We start from the raw sequence: 15,887 nt of genomic DNA on the forward strand, positions 1-15,887 counted from the left end.
AACATTTGGAGAGAACAGGATTGCTTAGGCCCAGGAAACAGGGGAACTTTAGATCAGCGGAAGGAGGGAACTGCAAAGTCAATATGAGTAGCCAGAGGACAGAGACCTGGACCCTTGTTCCAGAACAAGTCAGAAACCTAAGAGGTCAAGGAAGCAAGTGCAAGAGGTCCTGAAGTAGGGCCAGGTTCAGTCCTCAGGGAAGCTGCCTTTCTGACTCAGGCCTTGACCTGCCAAGGTTGTCAGTTTTTTGGTTTCTGGTGCCTGTGTGTGTGTGTGTGTGTGTGTGTGTGTGTGTGTGTCTTGCAGGGGGGTGCTGGCCCACCTCGCTTGGCTCTTGTGGCTTAGAACAATCTACCTTTGCCTTGGGGAAGTCTCAGTCACCCACGCTACTGCCCAAGGTGGGCACATGACCCTTCTTTCAATATTCCATATCACAGTTGAGATAAGAGGGGAATGTTTAAACAACATGTCAGTAAACGTGCAAGGGAAAGAACAAAAGAGAGGAGCGCGTAGTGCCGAGTGCACAGCCATACACCCTGCTTTATAAGGTAGGACCTATTCCAGGTAGCTTGCAGGTCCACAAAACGTGAGCACTTTCCTTGGGAAACCCAGTGTTCACACACGGTGGTGTGAGCGTCATGAACACGCTCTGCCTGCACACCCCGGCCCGGACTCACGTGCAGCTGGGCTCCAGTGCTGGAGGGGAACCAGTCATTCAGTCCTTGTGGTGCCAGCTTGCCCACTGGCTCCCCACCACCACCGACCATGGCTGATCAGGTTGCCTCCTCCCCTCCCCTTTCAAGGCCTTCTTTTCTCTGCATTTCTGTGATGTGCAGATATGCTTCTATGCCAAGCTCCTGCCCACGCACTCCCTGCCCACGTAGAAGGCCCTTCTCTTGGCATAATTAAACAAAGAGGGAATGGGTTGAGAAAACAGACCAGCTGGGGCCAGAGTAGTCAGGGTTGTTGGGCAGAGGAAAGAAACCGGGGGGAGAACCAGCCCTCCGGATCCTGGGCTTGTGCTGGGGAGAGCAGAGCATTCACGGGGGGCTGGCTCCCGCTGGAGGGTCACATTGGGCTTCAGACATGGCTCTCATAGGTAGGCCAAGAGGGGCCTGGATCCCCCAGGTCAGGGCCTCACTTCAGGGCTCAAGGGTCATAGGAAGGCTCACCCAGGAAGTCAAATGGAGAGAGGACACCCAGGAATAACATTTGAGCCTCTGGGGCCCTCTGAGACCTGCCAGTGAAGGGCAAGACTGAGGACAACAGGCCAAGGTACTGAAACTGGAAAGGCAATGCCACACACACAGAGGGCCCATGTATTCTGGGTAAAAAACACAGGAGTTTTCAAGCTATGAGGGAGGGCAGTCCTGAATGATCCCAGCCATTCCATAGTGCAGATCCCAACAGGTGCCCTGGGCTCTGATTTGGCACAACTTCCTCTATAATGTCTCTCAGCGTCACCACTGCTGCATTTTAGTTCTTGTTAAAACATCTGAATAAAGCTTTTCACAAACCAGTCGAGACCCCCATTCTGTCTCTAAGATTTCACTTCGCTCTGGATTATTCTCCCAGCTTTACAAGGCAAAGCAATCCTAAGGCCTGAGAGGGAGCTGGAAGCAAGGGAGGGAAGCACAGCCCTGCGCCCTCTGACGGCCAGACCTGGCATTGCCAGTACAGCCCCAAGGCCCAGGGCCAAGCAGGGCTGCACGACCCCTATCCTCAAAGCCACAAGCTGTTAGAGGGATAGGGGTAATGGTCATAGCTATTATTCATTATTAAGCAGTTTCTATCTGTCAGGCACTGGTAAACAGCTTACATGCACTAGCTCATTTACATTTTAATTCTCCAAGCATTTCTTTCAATAACTTTGAAAGATTTTGTAGGAGACAAAGAGTCCCCCAGCCAGTAAGCAATGTTTCAGAACTAAAATCTGACTCTGACTGGCATATAAGCACATGATTGGCTCCAAACTCTTTCTTATCTCTTGTGCTTTTAGGCCAGCCTAATACCTGCCCTGACTAGGACCATGCCCTGACCCAGCTCCAGCCCAGCTTGACCATCCGTCTCTGTTCCAAGCCTCAAGCCAAACCCTAGCTTCAGTCCCAAGCTAGAATCCACGCACCTTGCCTCCTGCTCCTGGCCCCTAGTGTCTGCATCAGATCTTCCCTGGGCTGGATGGTCTGTCTCCCTATGATTCTGACTTCCTCCCAAGCTTGATAACTTTATTTCTGTGTGTCTTTGAGGCTAGCAGCCAAGGCCTCAGAAAGAAAAAGGTGAACTAGGGTGGGTCAAAGAAGCTTCTGTGGGGGAGCAGCTAACTGGGAACACTGAGGAGGAGGGTACATCTCAAATCTCAGCCAGGCTACGGTGTCCTGAGGTTAGTGACCAGATGAGGGAAGTGGGTGTGGCCCTAGGTCCTGCAGGAGGGAGAAGAGCTAAGCCAGAAGCAGCTGGGCTCCGAGTAGGAGGGCCCTTGAATAGTTTTGACACCTCTGTAGGAATCTGGCTGTGACTCCCCAATACCTGCCCTCCTCCCACCGCTGCATGTGTGCGGGCAGAGAGCTGGAATTGGCAACTCTTCTCCAGAGCAGTGGGTGGTCCCTTGTCTTTGGCTGTAGCCTTGAGATCACACCTGAGCACACTGGGTAGGCTTGCTGGTGATTCACAGGCTTTGCTCTGCACCACTGGCTTTTTCTCCTCTGGTTACTACTTGTTACCACCATCAGAGCTTGTAACAGTCATTCCCAAGAAATGAAGGAGTTTGCAGAACTTTCCTGGTGGCACAGTGGTTAAGAATTTGCCTGTCAATGCAGGGGACACGGGTTTGATCCCTGGTCCGGAAAGATCCCACATGCTGTGGAGCAACTAAGCCCGTGCGCCACAACTACTGAGCCTGAGCTCTAGAGCCCGTGAACCACAACTACTGGGCCTACGCACCTAGAGCCCGTGCTCTGCAACAAGAGAAGCCACCACAATGAGAAGCCTGCGCACCGCAACAAAGAGTAGCCTCCGCTCACCACAGCTAGAGAAAACCTGTGTGCAGCAACAAAGACCCAAGGCAGCCAAATAAATAAATTAATTAAAAAAAAAAGAAAGAAAAAAAAGAAGGAGCTTGCCTGGCCTTGACCTCAAGCTGAGGTAGTCCCTTTCTTATCTCCCTAAAAGAAACAGTAAGACAGACCTCGGTTTCATTCCATGTGACTTAGCAGCTCTGTGATACTGGGCAAGTTATCTAATCTCCCAGAGCCTTGGTTTCCTCATTTCAAAACAGAGAAATAATAGCATCTTTCTCAAAGCTGTGAAGATTAATTGAGACAATGCACTTAGCCCAGGACCTGGAATAAAATATCTTTACAATAAATCATATGTAATATTTTCAGTTGCTCTATGGGCTTCAGTTTCCTGATTTGGAAAAATGAGCATAAAATAAATTTTGTAATATTGCTGTAAGAACCAAATGAGATAATTTATATATAGCAGTTATAAATGATTCCATAACAGTGTGATAAAAAATCGGACATTTCCTTAATTCTCTAAATCAGACAATTCTCATCTAAGTGTTTAACCACTAACCTTATGGAAGATTTAATCTCAACTGTGTTTTGTGACTTTCTTTCCATTCTTTCTTTCTCCAAATTTAGGGTCTTATAAAAGTCTCTGGGGGTTTTATGTTGGGCAGAAGGCTGGAGATGGGGGGCCTCTGGCAGTCAGGCCATGTCGGTTATGCAGGTATGCACTTTGCTCAAGCCTGTGCTCCTGCTAGGGGTGCTGCTCTGAGGTTCCATCGAGAGCTGGGGCAAGGTGATCTTTCATCATTTTTTTAAAGACTCAGTTCTTAGTGTTCCCTATTCTGAGTGAAAGTGGGGTCCAGGTTTGCTTTCCTTCCCTGAAACCCTGTGATAGGTAGAATTTTTGGCTTCCGTTACCTTTGCCCTCTGGTGTTACTCCTGTGATTATAGCAAAAATGACTTTGCAGATGTAATTAAGGTTAATAATCTGCTGATTTTAAAACAGGGAGATTATCCTGGATTAGCGGGGTGGACCTAATCTAATCGCACGAGCCTGAAAAGCAGAGATCTTTCTCAGCCTTGTAATAGAAGGAGGAGTAAGAAATTTGGAGAATAAGAAAGATATAACATGATTTCTTGGCCTGAAGGTGAAGGGGTCATGTGTCGAGGAAATAAGGATCTCAGCCCTACAACCAAAAGGACTTCTTCCAACAACCTGAATGATCTTGGAAGCATATTCTTCCCAGAGCTTCCAGATGAAAGGCTGGCCCAGCTGACACCTTGATTTTGGCTTTGGGAGGCCCTGAATAGAAGACTCAGTTGAGCCATGTTCTGCCCAGATTTCTTTCTTTCTTTTAAAAAAAAAAAAATATATATATATATATATTTATTTATTTATTTACTGTGTTAGATCTTCATTGCAGCACAGGGGCTTTGTCTAGTTGCAGTGAGCAGGGGCTACTCTGTTGTGGTGCACAGGCTCCTCTTTGCTGTGGCTTCTCTTGTTGCAGGGCATGGGCTCTAGGCACGTGGGTGTCAGTAGTTGTGGCACACAGGCTCAGTAGTTGTGGTGCATGGGCTTAGTTGCTCCTCAGCATGTGGGATCTTCCTGGAGCAGGGATGGAACCCATGTCCCCTGCATTGGTAGGTGGATTCTTAAACACTGCGCCACCTAGGAAGTCCCAATGCCCAGATTTCTGGCTGAGAACTGTGAGATAATAAATAGGAGCTGTTTTAAGCTGTCAAATTTGTGGCAATCTGTTACAGCAGCATAAGAAAACTAATATAATGCTGAAGAATTGTGTTCCTTTTCTTAGTCTTGGGGAATCTCCTTCCTCAGAAGTCCATAAGCTTCTGCTTCCTCAACTCTCAGTCCTCACAGACAATCAGGCGCAATTCACCCCAGGTGAATTTTTTGTGAAAACCTCGGAGCCCTAAGTTTTACCAACAAAAGCTAGGGCAGAGAGTTTCTGAAAATTTATACATTTTTTAACTTTTTATTTTATATTGGAGTATAGTTGGTTAACAATGTTGTGTTAGTTTTCAGGTGTACAGGAAAGTGACTCAGTTATACATGTACATGTGTCTATTCTTTTTCAAATCCTTTTCCCATTTTGGAAAATTTGGGAACAGAAAATTTCTGTTTTTGATACTGCAATTCAAAAAGCTTTAAGTCTAGGGGAGACAAAGATTTAGGTACTTTCTTATGATGAGAGGATGGATAAAATGAACAAAATCCAAATGAATATCTCAGTGAAGTTTCTTGCCACATATATAAGTACTTAGCCTTACCTAGCCTAGCAATTGACACACAGTAAATAATATTCTTTGCACTAAGAGATTATTTTGTTGTTTTATAGTTGTGATTCCAGGAACTTAAAATTGTGTTCCCTTCTGCTCATCCTGACTCAACTCTACCCAGGTTGATCCCAAATTGTCAAAACATTGTCTTCCACATAGAAGTCACTTCACATCTAGAGGACCCCAACATAGTATTGTTGATATTCAAGATGTCTTGTGGCATGGTGGCTCCACCAGGAGGAATTTGATCTCCTCATCGTGGAAAAGCAGAGGTAGAGCAAGATGCACAGCTGACTCCAGAAGAATTTTGTTTCTGCATTCAAGACAGGCAAGATGTCCAATTATTACCCTTCTTGTGCTGTAGCCCAGGATTCTATGGGGTGGCAGGGCCACCTGTTCTAAGAGAGCCTTCTCTTGGGACAGGTGCGCACGTTATTGAAAAGCTTATTTGCAGCACCCCGAGTCCATCAGGAACCACCAAAATGGCCTTCATTATATACCCACCCATTCTAGCTCAACATGATTTGAAGGCAGAGATGGCAGGAAAACCTCTTGAGAAATAGACACATGTCTTCCTCCAATGTTGGGCCTTTACCTGCTTCAACTCCCACCTCTTTTGTTGCCAAATATATATTTAGGTACCTACTATGTAGGTGCCTACTATTTAGGTGCCTACTATATGCTATGCACAGTTTTGTTTCTGAGGATACAGTTATAATCAAGACAGACCCAGTGCCAGCCCTATGGATCTCATAATTTGTGTGGAGGATATCACAAAATAACCGCATATTTAAAAATGATTTAATGTGCAATGACCCTCATAATCTCTCCTGACACCCTGGCTCCAGCCACAGCCTCAGTTTCTATGGCTATTTGAAAAAGTTTTGTTTCAAATCCTTCATGTCTGAGTCCCTCTATGTCACCTGCATCACATCCAAAATGTTAGTCAGCTTAGAGGACACCAACAGCTCTGGGGAATGTCTTCATAATAACACATCAGCAGATGCTCCCTACATATTCTGCCCTCCTAGCACTGGGGGCCCTACCCTACATTCTCTTGTACCACCTGTAATAATCATTCTTGATATTCTATAACTGATGATTCAACATCTTGAAAACTTGAGAAAATTAATGACCAAAGTTGTTTACATTTCTCCGTGGTCTGACTTTCATGGGTACTTGAAAATCATATTACGAATACTTCAACCACAAGTTGTGTTTCGCTTCCTACCTAATAGGGGATGTCCCCACCTAAAAACTTACTACCACTATAGAAATAAAGGCTTTCTTATCCATGTTTTCTTCTTGCTCTTTCTGCCTCCTGACCAATCCTGGTGCTTCCCCATGTGGCCCTGCATGGAACAGTGTGCCCCCTCCTGTTGAGGGCTGTAAGTAATAAATTCTTCTTTCAATGGTGTTGATCTTTGGGTGTGTCATCACTCAGTCAATGTAACATAAATTTATCAGTTTAATATTGATAAATTAAATTCCAGGCACATTTTAAAATACCACCTGGCACAGCTTACACCCAAAGACTGGCCAGGCCCTGGAGGAGCTAAAGTTGTGGCGAGGGTGAATTTGATTTAAGGATGACACCTGACTCTGCTCCACAGACTCCATAACACATCTTCTGCCCCAAACCTGCAGACCTTCTTCTAAGTATGTCAAAGTTTCTCCAAAACTCCACAAACACTCATCTCTAGTGGTCCCCAGTCACGATATTCCACCCCACCTAGTCTCTGTTCTCCACCCTATATCTTGGAATGCTCTGTAAAGAAGGAGAAAGGCATTTCTGCCAGGACCAAGGCCAGCTCCGAGAACCAGCATGGTAGGACAGGGCCAGCTGAGTAGTCCTGGGAACTAGTCTCCTCTTGGAATCAGTCCTGAGAGCAAGGTAGCTCTGGCCCCAGGCTCCAGGGCTGAACCAAAGGAAGGAAAAAGGAGCAGAGGTCTTTCTTCTGGCTTACTAAGCTAGATTAAACACCTCAGAGCTCATGCGGCTGAGGACACAAACTGCTGTGAGATGCGATGGTCAGTGTGTATGTGTGGATCTGTCTCTGAAAACATGTGCACATTGACAGCAGTGTGATGAACACGCCTGCTCTGCCTTGGCTCAGTGCTTCTTGATTCATCAGGTACTCCCACCTCTTTGAATCCAACACACCGGCTACTACACAGCCTGTGCCCCTTGCCCCTGAAACCCAGAATTAAGACAGAATTCATCCTGGCCCACACTGGCTTTGCTTTTCCCCAACAGCCCCATAAAATCTTAGTGAGGAAGCAAGTACTTTACTGAAGTGCTATTTTCAGGGTACACCTTTGAACCTCCCACATGGGGGGGGGGGATGCAAAAGATATCTTAGAACAAGGGGATTCTGGGTGTACTTTTATGTGTTCACAAGTGTGTGCAAACCCGTGGAGGGGATCTGTGTATACTGATGTGTGACTCTCAGTATATGTGTGTTTATGAGGTATGTGACCGAATGTGCATATATGATGTGGGTATAAGGCATATCTAAGTGAGAAATCATGTGTGCTCTGAGAAGGGGAACTCCAGAGCATTTTACACGGATTTCACAGTCTTGCGGCCAGTGTGTATATATGCAAATAGGGGTGTGTGTGTGTGTGTTTGTGCATGCTGGTGAGCGGGACATGTGTGCTATACTCCTGCATCTCTAGGTGGTGCATCTACAGACCCAATTCACTCCCATCTCTGTAACCTAGCAGAGAGGATTGCAGAGTTTCTGCAGGCAGGTCTCCTACAACTGTGGATTCACTTGGCAGTGGGGGTCCTGGGGATAGGCATGGGGTCACTCTGGGCCTGGGGGTCCCTCCTGGCCAGCTCTGCCCTCTCCATCCTTGGACGTTCCCTCCCCAGGTTCGCCCTCATCATCGGCCTCGACCAGTTGGTCTGGCATTGGCCACTCCCGAGTCTGCCACTCCAGCCGCTCGATGCGATAGGCGATCTTGAGTGCGCTGGACTCCAGCTCAGCCAGGAGGCGAGCGAACTTGGTCTGCAGGTCTTCAAGTTGCTGGTCCAGGCCTCGCAGCCTGGCCTCCGTAGCCTCCTGTAGGGCGATCTCAGCTGCCTCAGCATTTACGTCCAACTTGTTCATCTTGAGCAGGATCTCACGACCCTTTTCCTCCATGATGGCCTGGGCCTGTGGATACTCGCTCAGCACTTCCCGCAGGTCCTCCTTACTCAGGCAGAACAGGTCCGAATAACCTAGACTTTTGATGTTGGCTGTGCGGCGGTTCCCAGACATGTTCCCTGTGGCCCATGGGCAGACAGGTGGGAGGAGAGTTAGTCAGGGTGGATGTGAGGGGGCATTTCCCTCCTGAAACAGGACCCCCACCTCCACATTTGTGCTTCTGAGCCTCTCTTTATGCCTCATTAGTTATTTCATTCGGTAATGTACTAGGTAGGGGCTAGGCCCTATGCTGGGTGGGTATCAGTGACCTGCCTGCAAGAGTTCACAGTCTAGAGGAAACAGACATTTAGTGGGATAGTTACCTAACAGTATAGCCAATGCAGTGTAGATGAACGTATGGTCCTGTGGGAAGACAGGCAAAGAGCCCCTGACAAGCTGTAAGGCAGAGAATTTAGGGAAGCCTTGAGGAACTGATGCCTGGGCTGAGTAGGAGGTAACTAGGGGAGGAAGTGGAGGAGGGGGGAGGGCAGCTAGGCAGAAGGAGGAGCAGGAGTGGAGGGATGGAGGTAGGGAAGAGTTAGGTGGTTACAGACTACAGTAAGCAGTCCAGAGAGGCTGAGTGCAGGGTGTGAGGAGAGTGGGAGAGATGGAGGGAGCTGGGTCACGCCAAGTCTTGGAGACCTGGCAAGGAGTCCAAACTTTATGTTGAGGACAGGGAGAAACTATTGAAATATTTTAAGCAGGGGAAGTGTATAGTGTCATTTGCATTTTAGAAGGATATTTGTGGGTGGTGGGTGGGAAGACAGATTCATCTGAGTGCTGCAGCATCTTGGAGCTAGAAGGACCTTAGAGGGGGCAAGGGAGCTGCCGTTTGTTGAACTCATGCTGTGTGCCAGGCACTGCGCTGGGTGCCTCACCCACATAGCTCATTTAATCCTCACAAATAACTCTTTGGGTTTTTAATATCTTCCCTCTTGGGTAGGTGAGGAAACTGAGGCCTAAAAGAGGGAAGTGACTTGTCCAAAGTCAGGTAAACAGTGGTCAACTGCATACAAGATGTGGGTCTTGGGGGGTCCTTAGAGGACAGATGTGAGGCCTTCAGGACAACTGGAGAGTGGCATCCCCAGGCTGAGAGCACATCCAGCCTCAGTCAGCGACAGTGTGCTCACCCCCTTTTTAGTTTTTCCCATCTCTTGTGGCCTTGGTGTCTTTACCTGTGATTAGGTATAATACCTCCTACTGCACAGGCTGATAAGAGGAATAAGTGAGCCAGTGTACAGTATGTGGCCTGGACTGGAGTTGATGGAGTAAATAGGAATTCCTTCCTTCTACCTTCGTTTCCATTTGGCTATGAGAAAGTTGTTTCTTGTATTTACCTCAAGAGTATATACTTATTACCCGTGTGACCTGGGACAAGTTCCCCAAACTCTCTGTGCTCCAGTTTCCTTACCTTTAAAATGGGGATAACAGTACCTACTTTACAGAGCTGCTGTGAGAACTTAATGAGTTGGTACATGTGGAGAACTTTGAACAGAGCATGTAATAAGCATGCAATAAATATTAGCCATTATCATTATTATTATTATTATTAATTGTTATCATCTCTGCATTTTCCATTAATTTGTTGGTGCCCTGGGTGGATACTCACGGAGCAGGTCTACTCTCTTTTCCAAGAACTCACCCTGCTCATTGACCTTGGCTCAGCCTCTCGTCAGGGAACAGACCCTCCTTGTCCTGCTTCTCTCCTGAGCCCTCTAGTGACTCAGGCAAGGACCAGGTGTCCTTAATCCACAGGCCCCGAAGTACCATCTGGTCTCCGCATTGGGCTCTGCTCTCCCCACTCCCCTCCCTAGCCCTGTCCCTGGAATGAATGCTGGGGTGCCCACCTTTGATGTTGATGATGCTGATCTCCCCAAAGTAGAGCCCCGCACCAAGCACGGCATACTGTGTGACACCATCATCAGCCACCACGGCCAGCTGACCCTCTCGGATGATGTACATCTCTCGGCCAATGTCCCCCTTGCGGCAGACATATTCGCCTGGTGAGTAGGTCTGGGGCTGCAGCTTCAGCACCAGCTCCTCCAGCAGGCTGGCCTCACAGTTCTGGAAGATCTGCACCCGGCTCAGCGTAGGCAGGTGTACAGACACAGCCACTTCTGCCCGCAACCGCTCAGGCAAGTGCTGTAAGATGGCTACCTCATTGGTCATCTTCTTGTTGATTTGCAGGTGCTGGTACCTGGACGCAAGGGTAGCATCAGTCCTCACCAGCCCCCTACATGCTTGCCTCTATGTCTTCCATCAGGGCTCTCAGCTCAGCCTCAGCCAAGAACCCAGCCACACTGAGTTCTCAGGGGGGTCATGGGAATACTTGATAGTTGGTTGATAAACATCTTTAATCCACGATCTGCTGGTCAGAGATATGTTCTGACTGCTTCTCCCTCACCCAGGGCCTGGAAGCCTCCACCAGTGGACAGTGACTAGGACACCTTTTAGCTCCTGTCAGACTCTACCCACCCACTATTCAGTGATGTCTTATACCATCCCACCGATATCTACTTCAGTCACCAAGCCCCGCCTTCTTCAGAGGTCCTCTGCTCTAGGTCCCCAGCGTGGTGACACTTCTCTCTGTTCAGCCTACCGTATGGACTCCATGACATTGTCAACCATTGCGTTGTTGGCCATCCCCTGAGGAGTACTGCTCTTCTCTCCTACCTCTTCCAGGACCTTTTGAGCCCTACTGGGTGGTGGCAGTTCCTGTTCCCTGGGTTCTGGGTTATCCTTCCTTGTGTATGAGTTCCTCTCCCCGTCAGTCTTTTACCCAACCCCTCTCCCTAAGTCCATATCCAATCAGTGGAGGACATCCTTTTCCAAGCTCCGCCCAGTGAACCCTCCAGGGAATGCCACATCCGGAATGCCCTGCCTGACCCACCAGGCACTAAGAACCTAGCACCTTCCTCACACTCTTTCCAGTACCCCTCTCCCCGTCCTGGTCTGGAAACCCAGCAGCCTCACCAGTCAATGACTCGCCGCTCCAGCCGGCGGTTGACGTGATGCAGCTTCATGTATTTCTTCACCAGGGCGTGGTCTGGGTAAAAGGCTGCATCTGCAGTGTTCATGTTGTAGATGACAGAACTCATGCTACCCATGATGGTGGCGAAACCCATGACGGCCAGCAGAAAGTCGCCCACCATGAAGAGGTACTCCTCCTCGCGGGCTGGCAGCGGTGTGTCGCCCACGGTGGTCAGGATCAGTGTGGAGAAGTAAAAGCTATAGAGGTACTGGCGCCGCAGCCGCTCAAAGCCAGGCTGAGCGGGGTCGGGGTACACCCAGACGTCACGCCCGAAGCCTAGGTACCGGGACAGGGCAAAGTATAGGCAGCTGTTCCAATGGATGACAACAAAAATGTAAAGCATCAGCTTGGCGATGCGGAAGGCATTCGGGTAAGCGGTGCGGGTCTCCGTGCGGTCAAAGGCCTCAAAGAGGCGAGGAACCCGCAGAAAGCGGTTCAGCCTCAGCGTGGGTATGTGCGGACCCAGGCTCACGTAGGCCACGTCCGTGGGTAGCAGGGAAACCAGGTCCCAGAAGAAGCTCCAGGTGCGCACGTAGCGACTTGAGATCCTACCCTTGTCCACCACCAGGATGCCCTGTTCCAAGAATCCTGGTGGGGGGAGGAGGGCAGCCGTGGGTGGTGTCAGGTATGGGGCAGAGTCAGGGCACCTGCCTGCTCCAGTAATGAGGGCGAGGGTGCGTAGGCCAGGGCAGGCCAGGGAGACAGCTAGTGGGACAGGGTGGGGGCTGGCTTAACCCTGCTGCAGGGTTTCTGGGGTGAGCACAGGGATACTGTAAACATAGAGGCATGTGAAAGTGCTATCAGGGAGGGGGGTCACTTTCTTGTCACCGAGAGGCTCTATTTAGGACGGGAACATGGAACAAAAGGTCAGTCCTGGGACTCACTGACCAGTGTGGAAGCGCACCACGATGTCCAGTAGGTAGAGCAGGTCACTCGTGTAGTCCAGCACTAACCAGGCCACCAGATAACCGCGCTGCAAGTCAGGGAAGCAGGCTCTGCGTGGCAGGGACAGAAAGGATGGGCTTAAGGGCGCCCTCTGTGTGAGAGGTGTTTTCCGCAGGCCGCTGAGCACTAAGCCCTGGGCCCTGGCATAGGCACCACCCCTACACCAGCCCTGTGCAAGGGGTCCGCCCCTCTCCTGGGCCTCACTCTTTAGCCCTGGTCTCTGCTTAAGGCCCTTCCCATAGCGCCAAACCTGCACACGATGATGATGAGGTTATACATTACAGGGAAGACCATCGTGTTCAGCCACCAGTAGTAGGGATCCCCAGATGGGTCCAGGACAGGCAGACACTTCCTGTGGGCAAGGGGAAGTCATGGTACATTTACTCACCATTCAGTGTTGCTGGGGGCAGCAAAGAGGGATCAGGCTTCATCTACTGAGGCAGACAGATCTGACACAGGGGACCAGGATCTCTCACCTGGCCTTGGGAGGGGCAGGAGGGATGGACTCTGTCGTCTTCACTTTGCTGTCCTGGTTCATGGTTCTGTGGCCTGGTGCCTGGGTGTAAGATATCCAGGGCCTCTGCCTGCAGGTGGCTTCAGCAGGTGGGGGCTGGTACCAAGTTGTCCTTGGTCTCTAGCTGTGATTCCTCTGTCTTAGGTTTCTGAAGCTCTTAGCAACACAGCCAGGGCCAGCTGCTACTGAAGGGGTGGAGGCAGTGTGGCTCCAGCGCTCCGCCCTGTCTCCTAGGGCCTGGGCTTACACCTGCCCAACTAAACATCTCTAATGAGGTCCCTGGAGATGGTGGGGGTGCATGCCTCAGGGATAAGACTAGGCCTTGTCTCCCTTCACCTTCTTCAAAACTGAACTTCATAGGGGCCCTCTAGTCAGGAGACCTGGGTGCCAATGTAGGCTCAGAAATTCACTCCGTTTTACCCTGTGCAAGTTTCCTGCTTGAACCTCATTTTTAAAATTCATTTAACACCTATTTACTGAATGGCTCATTTGTGTCAGGTGCTGAACTATTCTCCAGGGACAAAGAACGCCTGCCACATCAGATGTGGGTTCTATTTCCATTACCTGCACCCTTATCTACTTCCTTCCTGTTGGATGAGTATGATGGGGGCCACCCTCTGGCATTTTTGCCCTCGTTCCCTTCTTGTTACCTCTCGTGCCTGATCTCACCAGTTATTTCATGTGTTTTCTAAGTCCTCAAACTCTTTCAGTTTTCCCTTTCTGTGAACATGCTTAAACCTCCCATACCAGAACAAACAAACAGACAAATCCTAAAAATTCTCCCTCAACTTGATGTCCCAATCACTACCATCATCTTTCTCAGTCAACAAGTCATCATCAGAACACCCGCCATGTGCCAGGCTGAAACTGTGCCAAGTATTGGGAATAAAGATGAGGGCAACACATTACTTGCCCTCCAGAAACTCACAGTCTGGAAGGGGGGAAGAGTCAGGTAGATAGTCAGTTACACATCAGTCCGATGGGTCCTCCATTAGGTGGGTACACAGAGGGTTATTACAGTACATAGGAGGGGTCCCAATTGAGACTGGGTTCTGTAGGATGAATAGGAGTTAGTCAAGTATAAGATGGAAGAGTGAAAAGCACTATAGGCAAAGTGTACAGAGTATGCAAAGGCATAGAGATTTCAAAAAGCATGGGTAACTGAGGAAACATTAATTGGTTTTTGTAGAGAAACTGAGAGGCTAGAGGTGAAAGATTGAGGCTGAATGGTAGACAGACGACAGCTCAGGGAGAGCTTTGTCACCATGTTATAAAGCTAGGAGTTTATCTAATGGCAATGGAGAACTCATGAAATGTTTTGCACAGTTAAGTGATATGGCTAGATTGGTGTTTTCAGAGTTTCTTGGAAGAAACATCTATAGTCTCCAACTTTTTATTTTATTTTTTTGAAATTCTCTTTTCCCATGGCTTCTATTGATACCATAATATCTTGGTTTTCTGTTTGTTTCTTCTTAGTCTCTTTCATAAGCCCCTCTGCCCATCCCTCCTGTTTCAGTATTTTTTAGGACTCTGTCCTAGGCCTTCGTCTCTTTCTATCCTCCCAACCCTCTCTGGTCAATCTTGGTCACCCACAGGATCTCCTTTCACATCTAATGACTCCCAAGAATTCTCTCTGAGCTCCAGAGCTATCTATATCACTAATTGCTTGCTGAATGTCCCCACTCAGATATTGCACAGTCACCTTTAGCCTATTGGGTCTATAACGGAGCTCATTATCTTCCCCCACCTGCATTTTTTCTTATAATCCCTATCTCTGGCCTTCCAGCCATAGCATCTAGCACCAGTATTTATTTATTTATTCTTTTCTTTTTCTTTTTTTTTTTGGCACACGGGCTTAGTTGCTCTGTGGCATGTGAGATCTTCCTGGAGCAGGGATCGAACCCACATCCTCTGCACTGGCAGGTGGATTCTTAACCACTGCGCCACCTAGGAAGCCCAGTATTTATTATTAATACTATTATATAACATTGTGGCAATTTTAAAAAATGGTCACAAATTCTTTGATGCTCTTTCCTTGTGATTGTTTCAGTCAATAGAGTATCGCAGGAGTAACACTGTGTGACTTCTGAGACTAGATCATAAAAGGTCATGCAGCTTCCTTCTGGTTTTCTTAGAACACTCAGTGTCTGGAAGCTCCCTCTCAGGATGCTCCCTCTTGAAACCTAGCTGCCACATTGTGAGAAGCCCAAACCCACAGGAACAGTCATGTGTCTGTACTTTGTTTGACAGCTCCAGCTCAGCCGTTAAGTTGTCCCAGCTCAGGCATCAGACATGTGAGTGAAGAAGCCTCCAGATGATATCAACCACCAGCTTCAAGTTACCCCCAGGCGTTTGAACTTTCTAGATGAGCTCCTAGATATCAGGGAATAGAGACAAGCCATTCCTGCTATGTCTTGTTCAAATTCCCGAAATCTATGAGCATAATAAAATGGCTGTTGTTTTACACTACTAAGTTTGAGATGCATAGTAATGAGAACATACATATAGAAAAGTACATGTTTCATAAGTACACTGCTTGATGAGTTTCACAAAGCGAACACAGTCATGTAAACAGCACTCACATCAAGAGCCCCACTCTGCCCTCTTTCAGTCAATGCTTTTCCAAGGGTAATCACTATCCTGGCTTCTAATCCTGCGGTTTAGGTTTGCCTGTGTTTGAACTTCTATAAACTAAGCATCAGTTTTTAACCCTTCCTCTTACTTTCCTTTCATATTCATCCAGTCATCAAGCCTTGGTGACCTAATAACCACATATCTGTTTCTCTACATCCTTACTATTTTAATTTGCACCTTATCAATCTGATCATAATACTCTTTATAGTTCTCTTTTATCCCAAGGATAAAAATCTAAACTCCTTAACACAGCCTACAAA

General features: G+C 48.3%; 1 protein-coding gene across 1 annotated transcript; it reads right to left on the minus strand.

The window, feature by feature from the left end:
• Positions 1–8,122: 8,122 nt before the first annotated feature.
• Positions 8,123–13,017, minus strand: CNGA4 (cyclic nucleotide gated channel subunit alpha 4). Its single transcript, XM_057695901.1, has 6 exons — positions 12,956–13,017; positions 12,730–12,831; positions 12,423–12,529; positions 11,477–12,122; positions 10,351–10,700; positions 8,123–8,583 (listed from the first exon to the last, which is right to left on the minus strand). The coding sequence occupies exons 1-6, from the start codon at positions 13,015–13,017 to the stop codon at positions 8,123–8,125; spliced, it is 1,728 nt and encodes a 575-aa protein (XP_057551884.1).
• Between the last annotated feature and the right edge of the window lie 2,870 nt (positions 13,018–15,887).

The sequence above is a fragment of the Hippopotamus amphibius genome, chromosome 9 (genome assembly GCF_030028045.1).
Source record: "Hippopotamus amphibius kiboko isolate mHipAmp2 chromosome 9, mHipAmp2.hap2, whole genome shotgun sequence".
Classification (NCBI taxonomy): domain Eukaryota; kingdom Metazoa; phylum Chordata; class Mammalia; order Artiodactyla; family Hippopotamidae; genus Hippopotamus; species Hippopotamus amphibius.